This window comes from Lepus europaeus, chromosome 3 (genome assembly GCF_033115175.1).
Source record: "Lepus europaeus isolate LE1 chromosome 3, mLepTim1.pri, whole genome shotgun sequence".
NCBI lineage: Eukaryota > Metazoa > Chordata > Mammalia > Lagomorpha > Leporidae > Lepus > Lepus europaeus.
In genome coordinates this window covers 135,850,251-135,869,689 of record NC_084829.1, presented here as the reverse complement: position 1 = coordinate 135,869,689, position 19,439 = coordinate 135,850,251, and the positions used below count along the sequence as shown (strand labels likewise).

The following is a 19,439-nucleotide window of genomic DNA, read 5'->3' as shown; positions in this document are numbered from 1 at the left end:
AGGTCCATCCATATTATCACGAATGGCAAAATTTCCTTCATTTATAAAGCTGAGTAATATTCTTTTTTTTTTTATTTTTGACAGGCAGAGTGGATAGTGAGAGAGAGACAGAGAGAAAGGTCTTCCTTTTGCTGTTGGTTCACCCTCCAATGGCCGCCGCGGTAGGCGCGCTGCGGCCCGCGCACCGCGCTAATCCGATGGCAGAAGCCAGGTACTTATCCTGGTCTCCCATGGGGTGCAGGGCCCAAGCACTTGGGCCATCCTCCACTGCACTCCCTGGCCACAGCAGAGAGCTGGCCTGGAAGAGGGGCAACCGGGACAGGATCGGTGCCCCGACCGGGACTAGAACCCGGTGTGCCGGCGCCGCAAGGAGGAGGATTAGCCTAGTGAGCCGCGGCGCCGGCCAAAGTTGAGTAATATTCTATCGCAGTATATGCCACATTTTTTTCTATCTATTCACCTGCCAACGGACATTTAAGTTAATAACATATCCTGGAACAACCACTGGGTCAAAGAAGAAGTCAAAAGGGAAATAAAAAATACATTGAGCAAAATTGGAACTGTAATTTATGGGGTGCAGCAAAAACATGTCTAAGAAAAAAGTTTATAGGGATAAATTTCTACATCGAAACAAATGTAGAAAACAAGATAGACCCTAAATAAACTACCTAACTTTACACATTAAGGAACTAGAAAAAGAATAAACTATGTCCAAAATTATCAGAAGGAAGAAAATAATAAAGACTAGAGCAGAAATAAATCAAGTAGATACTCAAAAAACAATAGAAGAGATTGACAAAAAAAACTAAAGGTTGATAAAACTTTAGACAAACCAAGAAAAAGAGAGAAAAAAAACAAATAAAACTATAAGTGAAAGAGGAGTCATCAAAACAGATACTACAGAAACACAAAGGATAAGAAACTACTATGAATAATCCTGTATCAATCAACTGGATAACTTAGAAGTAATAGGTAAATTCCTAGAAATGTACAAAGACTGAATCATGAACAAACAGAAAATCTAAACAGAGCAATAATGCGTAAGAGACTAGAGTCTAAGTAAAAACCTCCCTTGCAAAGAAAAACCCAGAACTACATGATTGAACTGGTATTAATACTAAGCCTTCTCAAATTCTTTCAGAAAATGGAAGCTGGGACTAGCACTGTGGTGTAGCAGGTAAAACTGCAGCCTGCAGTGCCAGCATCCCATATGAGCGCCGGTTCAAGTCCCGGCTGCTCCACTTCCAATCCAGCTCTCTGCTATGGCCTGGGAAAGCAGTAGAAGATGGCCCAAATCCTTGAGCCCCTGCACCTGCATGGGAGACCCGGAAGAAGTTCCTGGCTCCTGGCTTCGGATCGGCACAGCTCCAGCCATTGTGACTAATTGGGGAGTGAACCAGTGGATGGAAGATCTCTTTCTCTCTCTGCCTCTCTCTCTCTCTCTCTCTCTCTCCGCCTCTCCTTCTCTCTTTGTGTAACTCTGGCTTTCAAATAAATAAATAAATCTTTAAAAAAAAAAAAGGGAAAAACAAAATGGAAGCTAAGGGAACCCTTGCAAACTCATTTGCTAAGGCCAGCATTATCCTGATGCCAAAGCGAAACAAGGACATTACAAAGAAAGAAAATCACAGGCCAATATCCCCAATGAACACGGATGCAAAAATCCTCCACCAAATACCAGCAAAGTGAATTCTGCAGCACATCAAGAGGGTCATCCACCATGGTCATGAGGTGCTTTTGGTTCTGGGGTGCTGTGTGTTCCTGTGGCAGCCACGCCATCTGGGTATCTGCACCTCACCTCTAGGCCTCCTCCTCAGGAATTCCCAAGTACCTGCCTCACTCTCTTTTCCTCAGTCCTAACAGTGGTAGCTATTCTCTGAAGTTACTGCCTTCTGTATACCTCAGAGCCCTTTTTAGCAGTTCACAATTATTTTCCCTATTCTGATTATGGATGTGATGATTTTTGTCTTCTAACTGAACTCTGACTAACACAATAGCCATTAAGATATTAAGTCTTTAAAATTAAATAAAATCAAACATCAAAAATCAGAAAAGACTCTCAGAAATGACAAATATGGTTGCTAAGGTAAGCTTTTCAGTAGATAATTAGAAGATTAAATCTGTGGCATAGCAGGTTAGCCTCTGCCTGTGGTGCCAGCATCCCAAATGGGAACCAGTTTGTGTCCCAGCTGCCCCTCTTCCGGTTCAGCTCTCTGCTATGGCCTGGTAAAGCAGTAGAAGATGGCCCAAATGCTTGGGCCCCTGCACCCGCTCCTGGCTCCTGTCTTCGGATCAGCCCAGCTCCGTCCATTGCAGCCTTTTGGGGAGTGAACCAGCAGATGGAAGACCTGTCTGTTTCTCCCTATCTCTGCCTGTAACTCTACCTCTCAAATAAATAAATAAAATCTTAATAAAAAAGAAAGAAATAAAGAAAATCTCCCAGAAAATAGAAGAATCAGAGATGGAAAAATATGGGAGGCGAGATTGAGAAGGGAAGCAGAGAAAAGTAAGCATCATGGTAAGCCTATGAATTTCTTCATCTTACAAACTCAGATGTCAGATATTTATATGTAGCTGATCAACAATAAAGGAATAAGCATATTATTTAAAATACAAAGGTAAAACAGCACTCTGGGCTCAGAATCAGCCCTTAAGGCATTCAGGTCTGGCTGACAAGACCATGAGAATATTTTAGGCATGGAAAGCCAAGACACTCTGGAAAAACAAAAAACAAAAACAAACAAAAAAACTAAATGAAAGATCTCTGTGAGTTAGATCCCAGTGGAAAGAATGGGCCATCAAAGAAAGAGGTACCTTTCTCTGAAGGGAGGAGAGAACTTCCACTTTGACTATGACCTTGTCTAAATAAGATCGAAGTCGGCGAACTCAAAAGGCTTCCATAGCCTTGGCAACTCATGACAAGAGCCTAGGGTGATTACTGACACCATAAACAAGAGTGTCAAATTGTTAAGTCAACAACAGGAGTCACTGTGCACTTACTCCTCATGTAGGATCTCAGTCTTTAATGTGTTGTTCAATGTGAATTAATGCTATAACTAGTACTCAAACAGTACTTTACACTTTGTGTTTCTTTGTGGGTGCAAACTGATGAAATCTTTACTTAATATATGCTAAATCGATCTTCTGTATATAAAGAGAATTGAAAATGAATAGTGATGTGAATGGAATGGGAGATGGAGTGGGAGTTGGGAGGGTTGCGGGTGGGAGGGAAGTTATGGGAGGGAAAAAACCACTGTAATCCAAAAGCTGTACTTTGAAAATTTATATTTATTAAATAAAAATTAAAAAAAATACAAAGGTAACCAAAAGAAGCAGTAAAGTACTACTAATAGTAATGCTTGTTTAGTGCTTTAAATCTATTGACACATCTCTTCTTAGAATAATACTCTGAGGAATGAACTATTATTGCCCTCATTTTATAGCTGATGAAAACAAGGCTCAGAGAGCTTGAGTAACTTGCCTAAGACCACACAGCTGGCAAGTGGTACCAGTGAGATTCCAGAGTCTATGCTTTTATCCATTATAGTGCACGTTCTCTTTCTATGATTTTGCTGAGAAGCAACAGATAGGGAAGGTAAAATGTTTCCTCTTTCAGCAAGAGATTATGATAATCTTTCAATCTGATAAATCAAGGAACAGTGAGAAGTAAAAGCTAATCACCAGTTCAAAAGTAAATAAATAAAACCAGAAACTGTTCACAAGACTTTGGTCTCAGGAACAGGACTGCAGAAGGGAAGGGGTGAAACAGGGATTTGTCATTTCCCCTTGTAAGCCTTTCTATGTTTCTAATATGTGCTTTAATGATAATTAATTCTGAACATTTTAAAAACAAAAAACTATAAATTATCTCAGGTATGGGAAAAATGTAGCTAGCAAGCTAAATTATATATTAAAACTGAGGGGTTTTTTTAAAACATTTTACATACTAATTATACATTAAAAGATAAATTCAAATGTGATAGCATGCACTGTGTTTGGTATAACAATTAAGATGATGCTTAGAAGTCCACATCCCAAATTATAGTATCTGGATTCAAGTCCTGGCTCTGGTTCTCATTCCAGCTTCAAGCTAATGCATGCCCTGGGAGGCAGCAGGTAATGGCTTAAGTATTTGGGTCCCTGCCACCCATATAGGAGACCTGGATTGGGTTTGGGTTCCTGGCTTCAGCCTGGTCCAGACCCAACTGTTGTGGGCATTTGAGCAGTGACTCAAAGGATGGAAGATTTCTGTCTGCCTGTCTGTCTTTCTCTTTCTCTGTGTTTCAGACAGGTTTTTAAAAATTTTTTTAATGATTAAGAATGGACCCTTCTCTCTTGTGGGAGATACCCTGTCTAAGTCCCTTAGAGAAGAAGGCCTGGTAACTTCTCACAAAGGTGGTTGGGAAGCCCCTTTCTTCACACTTAGTAAGAAGTGATTCCCAACCTACTAGATAGATACCTTAGGAATAACACAATAAACATTTAATGACAGCATCCCCAAAAGAACTGACAACTCAGGAACAAGAATAAGTGTCCAAAATATGCCTTTTGTTCAACCAGAAGACCTCCCATAATAGATGATAGGTGAGCTATCTGAATGAAGGCCTTTAGTGACAGTAAAAAAAAAAAAATCTGGATTCTTGCATCTATCACTGGATAGACTCTGGAGGAACAGGTATCATTCTAGACTCCATTTATTCATCCAGAAACTCTATTCTCAGCCAGTGTGTCAAATATACCTCATAAACTACTATAAGTTCTCAAAAATATGTTAAACTTAAGTAAATCAAATAGTTTGGATACAAATAGTGCATAGTAAAATATTCTAATAAAGCCCTTACACAACCTTAAACTGAAGTCTTTCAGGTTCAGGCGAAAATTTCTGTTATTATGCTGCCACCTAGTGCTCAGATTGAGCATATGTGCTGAAACTCTGAATTCTGAGCAAACCCGAATGTGTGCTTTCATCATGTTTTCTTAGCGTGTCAGCACACAGAAAATGTATAAGGAAATTTCAACTATTTCAGGAAGTTATAAGCTAAATAATTCTTGCTAAGTAATTACTATTTATTCATAAAATTTCCTGTAATATGTATTGAGTTGAAAGGGAAGAAATTCCTCTTTACCTGATAAGTCAGAAATCCTGAAAAAAGAAAAGAGATTCTGATCCGTAGTCAGACACGTTATCCATTTTGCCACTGGCCCCGCCCAAGGACCTCAATAGACATCTTTCAAAAGAGGAAATCCAAATGGCCAACAGACACATGAAAAAATGTTCAAGATCACTAGCAATCAGAGAAATGCAAATCAAAACCACAATGAGGTTTCACCTCACCCCGGTTAGAATGGCTCCCATTCAGAAATCTACCAACAACAGATGCTGGCGAGGATGTGGGGGAAAAAGGGACACTAACCCACTGTTAGTGGGAATGCAAACTGGTTAAGCCACTATGGAAGTCAGTCTGGAGATTTCTCGGAAACCTGAATATAACTGTACCGTACAACCCAGCCATCCCACTCCTTGGAATTTACCCAAAGGAAATTAAATTGGCAAATAAAAGAGCTGTCTGCACCCCAATATTCATTGCAGCTCAATCCACAATAGCTAAGACCTGGAACCAACCCAAATGCCCATCAACAGTAGACTGGATAAAGAAATTATGGGATATGTACTCTATAAAATACTATACAGCAGTCAAAAACAATGAAATCCAGTCATTGGCAACAAAATTGAGGAATCTGGAAAACATCATGCTGAGTGAATTAAGCCAGTCCCAAAGGGACAAATATCATATGTTCTCCCCGATCAGTGACAACTAACCAAGCACAAAAAAGGAAACCTGTTGAAGTGCAAGGGACACTATGAGAAACAGTGACTTGATTAGTCCTTGTCCTAACTGTTGATGTACAATTTAATACTTTATCCCTTTTAGTATTTTTTTTTCTAGTTAATACTATTGGTTGACCTCTGTAATTAACACACAATTATTCTTAGGTGTTGAAATTTAACTGAAAAGTGATCCCTGTTAAATATAAGAGTGGGAATAAGAGAGGGAGGAGATGTATGATTTGGGACATGCTCAATCGGACTTGCCCCAAATGGTGGAGTTAGAAATGTGCCAGGCATGGAAAGCCATGACACAATGGCAAAAAAACAATCTAAATGAAAGACCCTGGTGAACAAGACCCCAGCAGAAGGAACAGGCCATCAAGCAGAGAGGCGCCTTTCTCTGAAGGGAGGAAGGAACCTCCACTGTGACACGGCCTTGACTAAACAAGTTCAGAGTCGGTGAACTCAAGGGACTTCCATAGCCTAGACAGCTCATAGCAAGAGTCTAGGGTGATTGCTGACATCACAAATAAGAGTGCCAATTGTTAAATCAACAACGGGAGTCACTGGGTACATGCTCCCCACGTAGGATCTGTCCTTAATGTGTTTTACTATGAAACATAAAAACACTACTAGTCGAACAATACCCTATACCTTGTGCGGTTGTGTGAATGCAGGCTGTTGAAATCCTTGCTTAGTATATACTAAGTTGATCTTCAGTATATGAAGGTAATTGAAAATGAAACTCAATAAAGGGAGGGATAGGAGAGGGAGAGGGGAGGGCCACGGGAGGGAGGGAGGTTGGGGGGGAAGCCACAACAATACAAAAGTTGCACTTTGTAAATTCACATTTATGAAATAAAAAATTAAAAAAAAAAAAGAAATGTGCCAGGGGTTTCCAATACAATCCCATCAAGACTGCATGTACCAATGCCATCTCACTAGTTCAAGTGATCAATTTCAGTTCACAATTGATCACACTGATAGGTCTAAGAGTCAAAGGGATCACACAAACAAGACTAGTGTCTGTGAATACTAACTGATAGAATCAAAAGGGAGAGAACGATCCAACATGGGAAGTGGGATACACAGCAGACCGGGCCATCAAAGAAGGAGGTACCTTTCTCTGAAGGGAGGAGAGAACTTCCACTTTGACTATGACCTTGTCTAAATAAGATCGAAGTCGGCGAACTCAAAAGGCTTCCATAGCCTTGGCAACTCATGACAAGAGCCTAGGGTGATTACTGACGCTATAAACAAGAGTGTCAAATTGTTAAGTCAACAACAGGAGTCACTGTGTATTTACTCCTCATGTAGGATCTCTGTCTTTAATGTGTTGTTCAATGTGAATTAATGCTATAACTAGTACTCAAACAGTATTTTACACTTTATGTTCTGTGTGGGTGCAAACTGATGAAATCTTTACTTAATATATGCTAAATCGATCTTCTGTATATAAAGAGAATTGAAAATGAATAGTGATGTGAATGGAATGGGAGATGGAGTGGGAGTTGGGAGGGTTGCGAGTGGGAGGGAAGTTATGGGGGGGAAAAAGCCATTGTAATCCATAAACTGTACTTTGGAAATTTATATTTACTAAATAAAAGTTTTAAAAAGGAAAATAGAAATTCTCAAAATCAGCTAGAAATACAGAGTAAGTTGCATCATGGAGCTCACTAGAAAACAGAAGAAAATTCAGAGGCTCAAAGAGAAGGGAGAACAGAGTGAGGAGGTAAATCCAGGGCTGAAGGCATTTCTCTGCTGGGGGCATTTGCCGATGCCAGGAGGATAGCCCATAGATGTAATGGTCTCCCAGGACAGCACCTGAGGCCCTTTTCAGTGTAGGAATGAAGACATTTGTATCAAACTCGGACCCTCAAAAGACTTCACCAGCAAAGGGAAAAAAAGAAGTTTGTCAGGGCTAAAGTTTGGGTGGAAGAAAACATCTCTCATCTGAATTATAGACATATAATTATCTTACATGTGACTTGGGACCCAATCTGATAGATACCCTGAGAGGTTGAATTTGAGTTATACAAAAAAGAAGGCCAAAGATTCTTCGAAAGTGTTTGGTGTTTGGTTCGAAAAACTGGAAAAATGGAGTCACCTACATGAGAGAGAGGAAGTTTCAAGTGGGGATTGTTTGAGGCAGATGATAAGATCAGCATTAGAAGAAGCAGGTCTGCTGTGCCTCATGGACACCTAAGTGGAGGCATCTATTTTGTAGGTGGATTTGTGAGTCTAGAGTTGTGGAGAAAGGAATGGGTGGGAGAGATACATCTAGGAGTAGTTGGTTTGACAACTGGACTTTAAAACTAGAAGAAATTGCCATCTGTAGATAGAAAAACGTGACCATACTTACCTTAGGGACTCTTCACTATCACAAGGTAAAGAAGAGAGGCAGAATCTAGCAAGAAGACCTAGAAGGAACAGAAGAAGGAAAGTGTGCAAACATGAGTTAGAAAGTATAATGAAATGAGATTGCAAGCAAAATAGTGCAAATATAATGTCAGTTTTGAGGACAGATGAGAAGTACATAAAACAGCCACAAAGCAAAGCTCCTAGAAGCAGCTCAATATATGTCATTATTCACTGAATGAATATTAATGAAATACCAACTATTTGATAGTGTGGCAGATTCTGGGGACAGAGAGAGTAAAACACAATACAAACAATGAAATATGATTTCCAGAATCAGTGTCCAAATTCTAACAGGGGATAGAAGGAGTGTTTGCAGGAGTGAGTCAACCTGCTTAAGATTCAAAGGATGGGCAACATTTGGGCTGATAAATGCAGGAATGGAAGTGTACAAGAAAAGCTTTTCAGGGAGAGAGAATGATAAGTGCAAGAACTTGGACATGAAAGGATATGGACTGCTTCGCATGGCACACAAGGCTGACTTGCTTGAACCTGCATGATATACATAATGCAGTGTTGCATAAAATTGAAACCAGCAGATAATGAGATGTGAAACTAGTAAGGAAAACAGAATGTTTGTATACCAGGCAAATTAATTCAACCTACTGATGGCTTTTGAAGAATTTTCAGCAAAGCAATGTTATTACCGAATATACATTTTTAGTGAGGTCATTCTGGTAGCAGCATGGAAAGTGGAGATCAAGAGTCAATACCAGAGTCAGAGGACTGGTAAAGGAGGCCATGTCAAAAACCCCAATGGGAAGGGTGGAAGGCTGGCATTAGCAGTCCGGGTTGAGCTGGCTGGACCATACACCGGGATTGGCAGAAAGACAGAAGGCACATTGGTGTAAGAAGGTGCCTACAGGCATCTTACTCAAACACTAGGAAGATGATGGCAGGGCTGAAGAGATCAAAGCAACATAAAAAGCCAGGAGTAGGTTTGCTGGGGAGGAAGGTAGACGTTAGCCTATGGGAAAGGGGCTAAACAAGAAGTGCACGTGGAAAGGAACAGAGCAGCCTTAGAAGCAAGCCTTGGAAGACACCCAGTGTTTCCGGAAAGTCATATCCATATCTGATAACCTTGTAGGGGTTCCCAGCCTTCCCTGCGGAGATCTCTCAGGACACTCTTCCTGGCCCTTTGCCAAGGTGGCTCTTAAATCTGGCAATAAAACCTTGGGAGGAATTTCACGAACTTCACCCCCAGAAAACCATTTGCCCAGCAATATCCGCCCCCTCGCCCACTCCCCAAAAAGGGAGCGGGAAGGCGAAACAGCAGAAAGGGACCCCTAACCCACAGTAACCCCAGTCTGCATGTAGACTATGCACTTGGTTTCTTTGGCGAGCCGAGCTGCCCACCATCTCGGATGAACTACCTCATGAAACTTTGCTAGCTTGCTTACCGCTACTGTGTCCCACCTGAAATTCTTTTCTTAAGGGATACAAAACTTCTTCCAGCCACTTTTGGAGGGGAAAGTAGCACAGTGTGGTAATATGTCTTTCTCATCGCCTCCTCAGAGGTTCTGGAGAAACACTTGCCATTAATTTCTAAGATGCGGCGATGCCAGTGAGAATGGAGAAGCTGGCTACCAGAGAAATACACACACTCTCTGGCCCTGCAAATGAAGCAACAGGTTTCTGGTGCGTGGCTGCCAACTGCGGAAAACGGCCTCTCACTCAGCGTGGACGACGAAGGCGCCTGGTGTTTTTCCATCCCTGGTGACTCAGAACCAAAGATGGCGCCTCTGGCAGACATTTGAAAGGGGGGAGGGGGTGATCAGGTGTAGAAAAGATGACGTTTTAATTTTTGTTCTGCTTTCAAGGCATAGGGAGGCAACTCAGCGCCAGGCAAACCGTGGATAAGTTTTTCCCGAAGACTCTGGAGTACAACTCCTCATTCTCCACGCTCTCAAGGCGCGTTTCACGTTGTGGGGGCGACCGCGAGGGGGGCGACGAGCCTGTTTCTTGGCTTCCTCGCTTCATTCATTCACGGTTCCTATCCTGGGCGGCTCCCAAGGCCGCCTCCCTGCCCGCTTTTGCTCCACGTTTTCCCCGCGCTTGCTTTTCCGGGAAGGAGGCCAGGCTCCGGCGGCTCTGAGGCGGCACCCGCGCATTCCCGCTTCCCCTCTCGTGGCCGGTGGAGGAGACTCCTGTCCCCTCTGGAACCGCGGAGGCGCGGCCCCGGGGCGCGCGCCCGGCGGCAGGCTGAGGGGCGCGGGCAGACAGGCGTCGCACTGCCGCAGCTCCCGGCCCGAGGCGCCGGCGGAGAGAGCCTGGGGGCGGGGCCGCGGGAAGCGCGCTCCCGCAGGGCCCCAGGCCAGGCCTGGAGCCGGGCCGCATTGGTTGTCATGGGAACGGCGGCGTAGGCCGGCGCTGACGTCACCGGCGGCGCGCTGCCCGCACTGCGGCACCGAGCCCGCTCTCAGAGCCGGTGTTGCTGGCGGCTCCCGAGGTTGCGTGGGCTCCTCACGGCCGGCCCTCCCTGCTTGGGGCTGGGAGCCGCTTCGCGCCGCCCCGGGTGGAGGCTTGTGCGGGAGACGCCGCTCTGCGCGCTGGGTGAGTACCGTGTGGGTGCGCTGGTGGCGGGAGCCCGGGTCCGGGTGTTCGGCCTACCTAGCCCGGCCCCTCAGCCGGGGCGGCGGCGTTGGGGGCCCCCTCTGCGCCTCCGCAGGCCGAGCGGCCCAGCGCGGCCCGGGCAGGGGGCCACTTGTCCGGCGTCCGGAGCGGCCGGCGTGCTGCTCCCATCCTGCCTCTCCCAGCCCGGATTCTGGCTCAGATGCGTACTAAGTGTGTTTATTTCCTCATAGAGTGTCAACCTGGCGCTGAATGTTGAACCTGTGAAATGCCTTCTTAATGACACCCGCAAAAGGTGACGGATACCTTACGTTTCTAAGAAAAGAGTCGAATTCTGTGAGAGGCGTTTCGATAAACACAGAAAGGGGATGAGATCTTTCCCGAGTAGTCGCGCGGCGTGTCAGCCTTCACCCGGGAAAGTGAAGACCGGGCTTGCTCCTCTTTGGAGAGAGAGAGATGCTAACAGGTCCTTCACCTGTTGCGTTTACGCTCGCTGTGACTGCGAGCACGAGCGCCAGTTAGGAGGATTCCGGGTCGTGTTTAAAAGTCTCTTTGGAAGAATGGCAGATGCCACAGGTGTCTGAAACCGCATTTAGGATCTTTATTTATGAAGGCGATTGTTGATTTATTAAGGGTTCTTTCTGTTCCTCCTTGGTACACGTTTGGAGCCGGAGTGCATTCTGCAAGCCTGTCTGCTTCTCCCTCCCCCTTGATCTTTAGTCACATATTGGCTGCTGATCAGGTGGTCAGGGAGAAAGACGAAACGTAATCTCGGCTACATTTTGCTACGCAGTATCTCTTAGAAGCTTTTGTGAAAGGGTTTGTGAGGGAGAAAGGTTAACATCACGGGGTATATGAGATTTGGGAATATGTTTTCAAGTCAGACTTTAAATTTTGAAGATGTTACTAATCAAATATTAATCATTAATTCTTTTAATGTGTTTGCTGTACATACTAAATAACATTTAGAGATGATTACTTTTGTAATGGTTATTAAATAGTATCTTATTTCAGGGGTCATTAAAATATTAAATGATAGTAAATGTAAATACAAAATTTACTTAATTGTGTATTGTATAATTATTTTTAAAATAATTGTAAGACATCGAGCACCTGCAGTTTACTAATTATGTTGTTTTCTGATATTTCCTTTTCTCCTTATGATTAAAGTAGGGGCCACTCTAGTTTCCCAGACAAGAAAGAAACCAAGGCTTAATGAAACTGACTTACCCAAGGCCACATGAAGTAGCACGACAGGAGCTCAAGCCTGAATTTTTCCTATCTGGAGCCATAATTGCTGCCTTTTAAAATGGAGATACTTATATAAAGATAGTGCAGGCTTGTTCTTCCAAAAGCCAGTAGTTGGGGGAGGGGGGTGCGGGGTAGAGGGGAGCAGCAGGTATAGAACCATTTTTGCCAGGGTGAAAAGGGAAGTTTGAAGATCCAGCTGTGCTTTGGGGGAAGGTGCTCCCCAGGGAAGGTGCCATTTGCATTTAGCCTCAGAGTGTCAAAGCAGGGCAGGCATTTCTCAAAGGCAGGAGAGAGTTTGGCATAGGTCAGGCCCTGCAAGTAGTTTCACGTGGCTGGAGCCCAGAAGCTGTGTGAAGGTGTGGCAGTGAAGGGGCTGTGAGGAAAGGCAAAGGATCAAGTCATTAATAATCTTGTTTTCAGTGGTAAGGACTTGACAGTGCTTTCCACCAGTCGATTGGGAACTGGTGAGGAATTTTAAAGCGATCACACACCATCGTCACCTTTGTGTTTAGAAAATGATCCTGGATGCAATGTAGAGGGGTGGAGGGGAGGGTGGTCATGAGAAGCCTGAAAACAGTCTCAGGCAGACATCAAAATCCTAACAGTCTTTTCACCCCTGAAAGCTACTGCCTCATACTATTGCCTCTGGAGTGGGAAGAAGACAGTTGGAAGCAAACTTCTAGAAAGAATTGCCTGCGTACCTTTACCGCAGGTCTTGCCTTTCATTCCTCAACCTGTGGCTCCCAGCTGCTGCCCCTCCATAAACAGCTTTGGCACCTGTGACTTCATGATTACAGGTCCAGCGGGCACTCCCAAAGTGTGCAGCAACTGTAGACACCACACAGCATAGACCTTTCTGAAAACTTTTTCCTTCTGTGATACTTTTCTGTCCCTGTGTTTCATCTGCCTCCCTGTTCTAGAATTCCATCTTTGGCTTTTTATTTTCTTGCAACCATTGTACAAATATCTATAAATTATTCCCAAACCATCAGCCTAGGTCTCCTTCTGTATTAATGGATTAATATATTATTTTGCCTCCCAAACATAATATGATTATATATTCTCTGTGTTCTCTCTCATATATATGTATATATATACACCACACAGTAGTAAAGCAGCTCTCTCTTGAAGCATGTACCATGCAGTAGGCTTTGTGCCAACTGTTTTCCTTGCATATACTCATTTAATCTTTACAAAAACCCAGTGAATGATATTGTTATTCTCTTTTGAAAGTTGAGGAAATTGAGGTCCTTGCAGATTAATCTATTGTCAAATGGAACTGGAATTTGAACCAAAGACCTGACGGAATTGATGTTTGTAGCTACTCGGTGCCCTTCAGATACACAGCTCAACCTGCCCCACACAATCCCCTTAGGAAGTTCCTGTTAAAATTGTAGCTCATATTTGTTGGTCCTTGTTCTAAAGTACTGTTTAAATCATTTAGTCTTTTTAATAACCCTTTGAATAGACAGGCTGGTTTTAAGGTGAGGAGATACATGGTCCACAGGCATACAAATAACCATGGAGACTTAGGTTTTCAGCCACTTCACCACACTGTGTTATATTACAGCCAGTAATATTGCTGTTCTTATTCTGCTCTAAACAAACAGAAATATTTCTTGATTATTTCTCCTGCCTCTTTATTAGCTATCTAATTTTTTTTTAAGTGTCATAAATTTTCGGCTCAAAACAGGTTGTACCTAGTACATCCAAGCCTTTTCTTTATGACTTATAACTCAGTTGTGTTCTTATATAATGAAGGACCATAGAATAGTACAGAAATGAAGTTCTCACTTGCTTTATAATTTTTCTACTTACATGCTGTCAATTAGTGATTTTATCATTGCACTTGCCTTTTCAGTGTAGATTGGAAAGTGACTGACCACCTGTCATTCAAGTAAACACAGACCCCTATTAGTAACTTGTAGCAGTTTTCACTATGTGGCTTTAATGATGTCTAGCTTGTCTTTCTACAAGTAGTTGTTATAAGTTAACTCCCATAAGTAGGTATGATTTTATGATAATCTTTTTCTTTTTAGCATTTGTTCTCAAGACCTTTCTGCTGGAGGACCATGAATGTGGATGCCCAGAGAACTGCAGTATTAACTAATAATACCTGAGGAAGCTCAACATATTTTTTATACCATCTTCAACTTCGTTATTAACAACAGTTGCATGTTCTGTTCTAATATGAAAATCATTTTGTTTATTTTAGATACATATTCCCATCTTTAAATAAAATCACAGTTCAGGAATGTATAGACTGCGTTTATCCATTAGTAGCCCAGGTTAATTAAATCAAGAAAGAAGGTGCAAATGTTTGTGCTAGCCTTCCCTACTGTGGTAGATTTTCAAATTTCCACCTACAGAGATACTTAATTCATTAGCTGTGAGAACTGCTTCCCACAAGTGTATTTTGCTAGTATAATAGAGTATGCTCTGTGAAATGAGCAATGGAGATGGAGTTTCGGTTTCTTAAAAGCACATTAAAATCTTTAATTAAAGCGCTTTTAAGAATTTATTAACTTACCAAGTGACATGTTTACTGCTTTTCAAAACTGTTTTAAGTATAGAAATACTTTATTCAAATACAATCAAGTTTGGGTCACATGCTTTTAAGACTATACCAATTCAAATGTACTCGGGTTATTTGCATAAGATTGAAATAAGAGAGCATAGCTTTGTTGGTATAAACTTCACGAAGTAGTGGACTTGTACAGTGGCATAATCTTGGTTGAAGAGTATTTTATTTATATTTTTTGGAAGTTCTGTATTACATATAAATCCTTTGTTTTAATAGGATCCTGATTGAGTCAGTGCTTTACATTATTTCCTAATGCTTGCCATAAAGCTGAGATATGCCTGCTGGTAAGACCTTTACGAAATTTATAAGATTCATATTCTACACATTTAAAGTTTGGTTAAAGAGGTTCTTTAACAGAATAATAAAATAGATGTCATTGACTGAGTATTAGAGATATTTAAAATATTACTATTCAGTTTTCTATTTAATATCGATGATTAAGGTTCATATGTATTTAGGAATGGTAGTTAAGGACACTGCTAGACAAGGTAAATAATGATTCCAGAATATAGTTAATTTTATTCTTTCTCATCAAAATTGTATGTTTCACTCTAAAGCAGGTATTGGCAAACTTTTTATAAAGGGCCAGCTACTAAATATTTAGGCCTGGGCTCTGCTCTCAGAACTCTGTCATTAAACCACAAAAGCAGCAGTAATAACTCTTAAACAAATGAGCATGTCTGGTTTTGATAAAACTTTACAAAAACAAGTGGCCTGCAGGCCACAGTTTGCCAACACCTATTCTGGGGTAGTCATTCAGTTAGTATTTATTTCTTTAAAACATATTTGTTAAATATGTATTCTTTGCCAGACCTCATGATAGTAGCTAGGAATGTAGGTATAAACCACATAGTATAGTGGGAAAGATAGATAATAAGTTTATTTGTGTAAGTGTAAAATAGTTACATAATTTTCAGTTGTGTTAAGTGCTGTGAAGGAAAAGAACAACTTGATATACTAGAAACAGGAAAATTTAGATGAAGTTGTCAGGAAATGTTCTGCTTTAAAGGCAAGGTTGCAACAGGCCACTTAGCACCAGCCAGGGGAGTTAGAGGGATCATGCATCAGGCAGAAGCTCCTTCACACAGCAGTTGGCTTGTTCTGTCTGAGAAGCCACAGGAATAGCAGTGTGGCCAGCATGCAGGTATCTAAGCGGGTAGTGGTCTTGATTAGAAGCTGCAGAGAAAGGCAGAACCTTGTCGATCATGTGAAGGCCTTTTCTTTCATCCTGACTGAATTGGGAACTCCATAGAGTTTTAAGCAGGGGACAGCAAGCTCTGATTTATGTTTTAAGGAAAAAATAACTTTTAATATTTGTTGAATGCCGACTACAGGATAGGCTACTGGTAACCATTTTCATGTGGAATAATTTACAGAATTACTATGATTTTATGGTAAGGAAAATGGAGTTCAGTTAACTAACATTTCTGAGGCCACATAACTAACAGTCGTATACACTACTGTGCATTATAAGTAAAATGTTAGCAAAGGAGATAAGGAAAGGCTAAAAAGTTAGTAGGAATACAGGTGTGTGTTATAGCCAAAGCCAAAAGAAAAAGTATTTTAAAAAGAAGAGACAGGTCAGTTGTTGTAATGAAGCGAGAGAATGTACACAGCTATTTATAAGACTGTATTTCTTACCATAATGCAGGTTTGTGTTAGAATGGGGCTGTTTAGAGAAATGATTGAGTCTTTGTTGTTTTGTAGTTGAGAGTGAAGCCAAAGTAAAAACCAAAGTGCGCTTTGAAGAATTGCTTAAGACCCACAATGATCTAATCCGTGAAAGAAAAAGACTGAAGAAAAAACTTGCCAAATCTAAAGAAAACACTTCAGTGAGTAATTGATCCTTTGGTCATGGTGACTTTTATATCAGCCTGAAATTAAGAGTTTTGTATCAAAATTCTAAGGAATTTTGTAAGTTGAAAACTGCAACTCTGTGTCATGGTCAATAACGCATGAATAAAATATTACATTAGATATCACATTAGAATCAGCATCATTCTTGGAGTCTGAGTTTAACCTTGAATGCTGTTCTACCAGAACAACATAGCCACCTGGGTGAGAGTAACCAGGAATAATAGGGAAGCTCAAGCCTAGCCATATTAAACATTTTTTTAAAAATAACTTTGCAGTTTTTAACCCAGAGTTATGAAAAACTTAGGAATTAATATCTTCAAATTTGCAATGGTTTATCTTTATTTAGACTTACTCTGTGTCATCTTACCCAGCAGAACCAAAAGAAACCAGAGGCTTTAAATAAATATCCTTTTATACTTGAGGTATACTTTTATTTAAGTTTTTATTTTTTAAAAGATTTATATAAAGGGACATTTCATGTATTTCATATATACAGTTTTAAAAGTATTAAGATACTTCTCTCACACTACCCTACTTCCCTCCCTTCCACCTTCCCCTCCCTTCCTTTCTTATTTTTCTTATAATTTTTACAATGACATACTTTCAATTTTGAGGTAAACTTTTAAATGATAGAATTTTGGTAGCACACTAGAAGGCATTAAAAATACAAAACTCAAAGCCTTACTAACCACATCAGCAACCAGCTTCAACCTGATTGCCATGGAATCTCTGACACCATCCCAGCTGATGTGCTTTGCACTCTTCATTCCTATTTCACTATTCCAGTTGCACTTTTTACTCATTTCAACATAATCTCTTATGTCCTCACATTAAAAAGTAAGTCAGTCCTTGTGCAGCCCAGTAAATGGTGCATGGTATTTCTTTGGCAGGAGTTTTAGTTACATGTCCTACATTTTGCTTGTAGCGAGTTTTGTCCCATTCTTTTGTCTTGTGACAAAAAACATGAGACCTGTTCATTTTAGTATTCTATCTGGGAGCCATCAGTATAGCAGTTAATATTCTCAAATGAGGCAAAAGTATTAACACTGGCCAGAATCTCACCACACAGGTGAAGGTTTGTAGTTTATATAACTGCATACCCATTTAACACTCCTGACAGAATGGGCAGCTTTGATATCCCATAGTGATTGCTGCCCTGAAGTAGATTGTGCTTCCTCTGTGTTAGCAGTATGCAGTATACTAGGGAATAGTGGCATATGGCAGAAGGAACTATGCATATTGGCATATGTCCTCCCCTCAGCTAGGGTTGTTATGCTGGGCAAGAGCAGAAAGATCACTGGGAATAGTTGTCTGCAGAGTGTTTTTATGGACTCACTTGGCCAAAGAAGAACCTCCTGTTTTCTCTCACTGTTAGAGAGCTATGCTTTGAGAGCTAAGTGAGATGCAATTTAGGCAAAAATTCTGAATTAAATGGATACCAGGAAATGAACAGAGGTTATGTCCATTCACTTAAGGTCCAGTTTAGATACTTGGGGCACACAAGTGTATAGTGTGACTTAGTGCTCATGTTTGTAAAATTCTGTACACTCTTAGGCTCTAGGAAAATGCAAACTCGTACATACATGTGACAGTGCGCACCGTTTCATAGTGTCCTCTGACTTCCTTTGAAAACAAGGTAGTTCATGGATAACGTGTAGATATGTAACCTATAGGTTCTTTCTTTAAAATAGGGCCTCTTAAGGGAGGATCTCTTTTTATCTTAACTGTTTAATGTGCTTAAAGTTTTGGTAAATAAGACACGAAACATAATAATACAGTACTTTTTCAGCTGTTACTTGTCTGCATCTCCTTCATTCCAGATACTATGCTAAATGTTTCACATTCACTAAATCTCCTCCTCCTCACAGAATCCTATGACATCAATGTGGATAGGAGAACTCAGGCACAGAAGTTCAGGAACTTCCCCAGGATTGTACAATTAATAATGAATTCGGATTTTCCTGATTTCACAGCTGTGTTCACGACATGTGTGCTGTACTGCCTCCTTGTTATGTTGGTGTCTAATATGGCAAAATACGACTCTTAGGAAAACAAATGATAGCTTTTTACATAGTCTGAATGCTATAGAAAAAATAAATATGTGACATGAAAGTGAACAATTTAAGTATACAAAAATCAGCTGTTATAGCTAGAAACAGTAAGAAAATATCAGAGGAGAAATTAATAGATACATGTCACATCCATAGAAACTATAAAAATTCTGAAAGATTTTAAAAATAAATTTCCCAGAAGTTCATTTATATGTAAAGAAGCTTGTATATTTTATTAATAGATGTTTCAGATCTTTTCACACTTTTAGGTTTGACTAAAGTGTAATAGTTTCCAGTGGTCAACTTCTTTAGTTAACAAAATTAGACTTAAGTTAATGTAGAATAATAAAATGGAAATATTTAAAATATAAAACCAAGGAGGGGAGAACGGTTTTTCCAGCTGATTTAAGAAGTTGTAATTCAAGAATTCTTTGTAAGATGGTTGCTTTAATATTTGAGGAAAAATGCTATAACCTTATTTTATCTCACATTAAGTTACATTTCAGCCAGCTTTAAAAAGTTAAATATAAAAATACAAATTAATAGGCAAGTAAGTTAGAAAATAGAAATGGCCGGGGGTTGGCATTGTGGTCCTGCAGGTTAAGCTGCCACTTGGGATGCTGACTTCCCTGTATCAGAGCACTGGTTCAAGTCCTGGCAGCTGTAGCTCCCTGATAGTGTCCCTGAGAAAGCAGTGGGTGGTGGCCCTCGTGCTTGGGTCCCTGCCACCCACGTAGGAAATCAGAATGGAATTGCAGGCTCCTGGCTTCTGCTTGGACCAGCCCCTGCATTTTGTCCATCTGGGGAGTGACCCAGCAGATGGAAGTTCTCTAATTCTCATTCTCTCTCTCTCTCTCTCTCTCTCTCTCTCTCTCTC

General features: G+C 41.1%; 1 protein-coding gene across 5 annotated transcripts in view; it reads left to right on the top strand.

Moving 5' to 3' along the window:
• Positions 1–10,669: 10,669 nt before the first annotated feature.
• Positions 10,670–19,439, top strand: part of AHI1 (Abelson helper integration site 1) — a 222,181-nt gene continuing 213,411 nt past the window's right edge. For 4 of the 5 annotated variants that reach the window (XM_062186803.1, XM_062186804.1, XM_062186801.1 and 1 more), the window contains exons 1-3: positions 10,670–10,801; positions 14,871–14,938; positions 16,362–16,486. In XM_062186803.1, the coding sequence (XP_062042787.1) occupies positions 14,929–14,938; positions 16,362–16,486 (135 nt within the window). In that variant the 5' untranslated portion in view covers positions 10,670–10,801; positions 14,871–14,928. Of the gene's footprint in view, positions 10,802–11,052; positions 11,115–14,870; positions 14,939–16,361; positions 16,487–19,439 lie in introns of all 5 variants that reach the window. The other variant, XM_062186802.1, reaches the window with a different exon arrangement.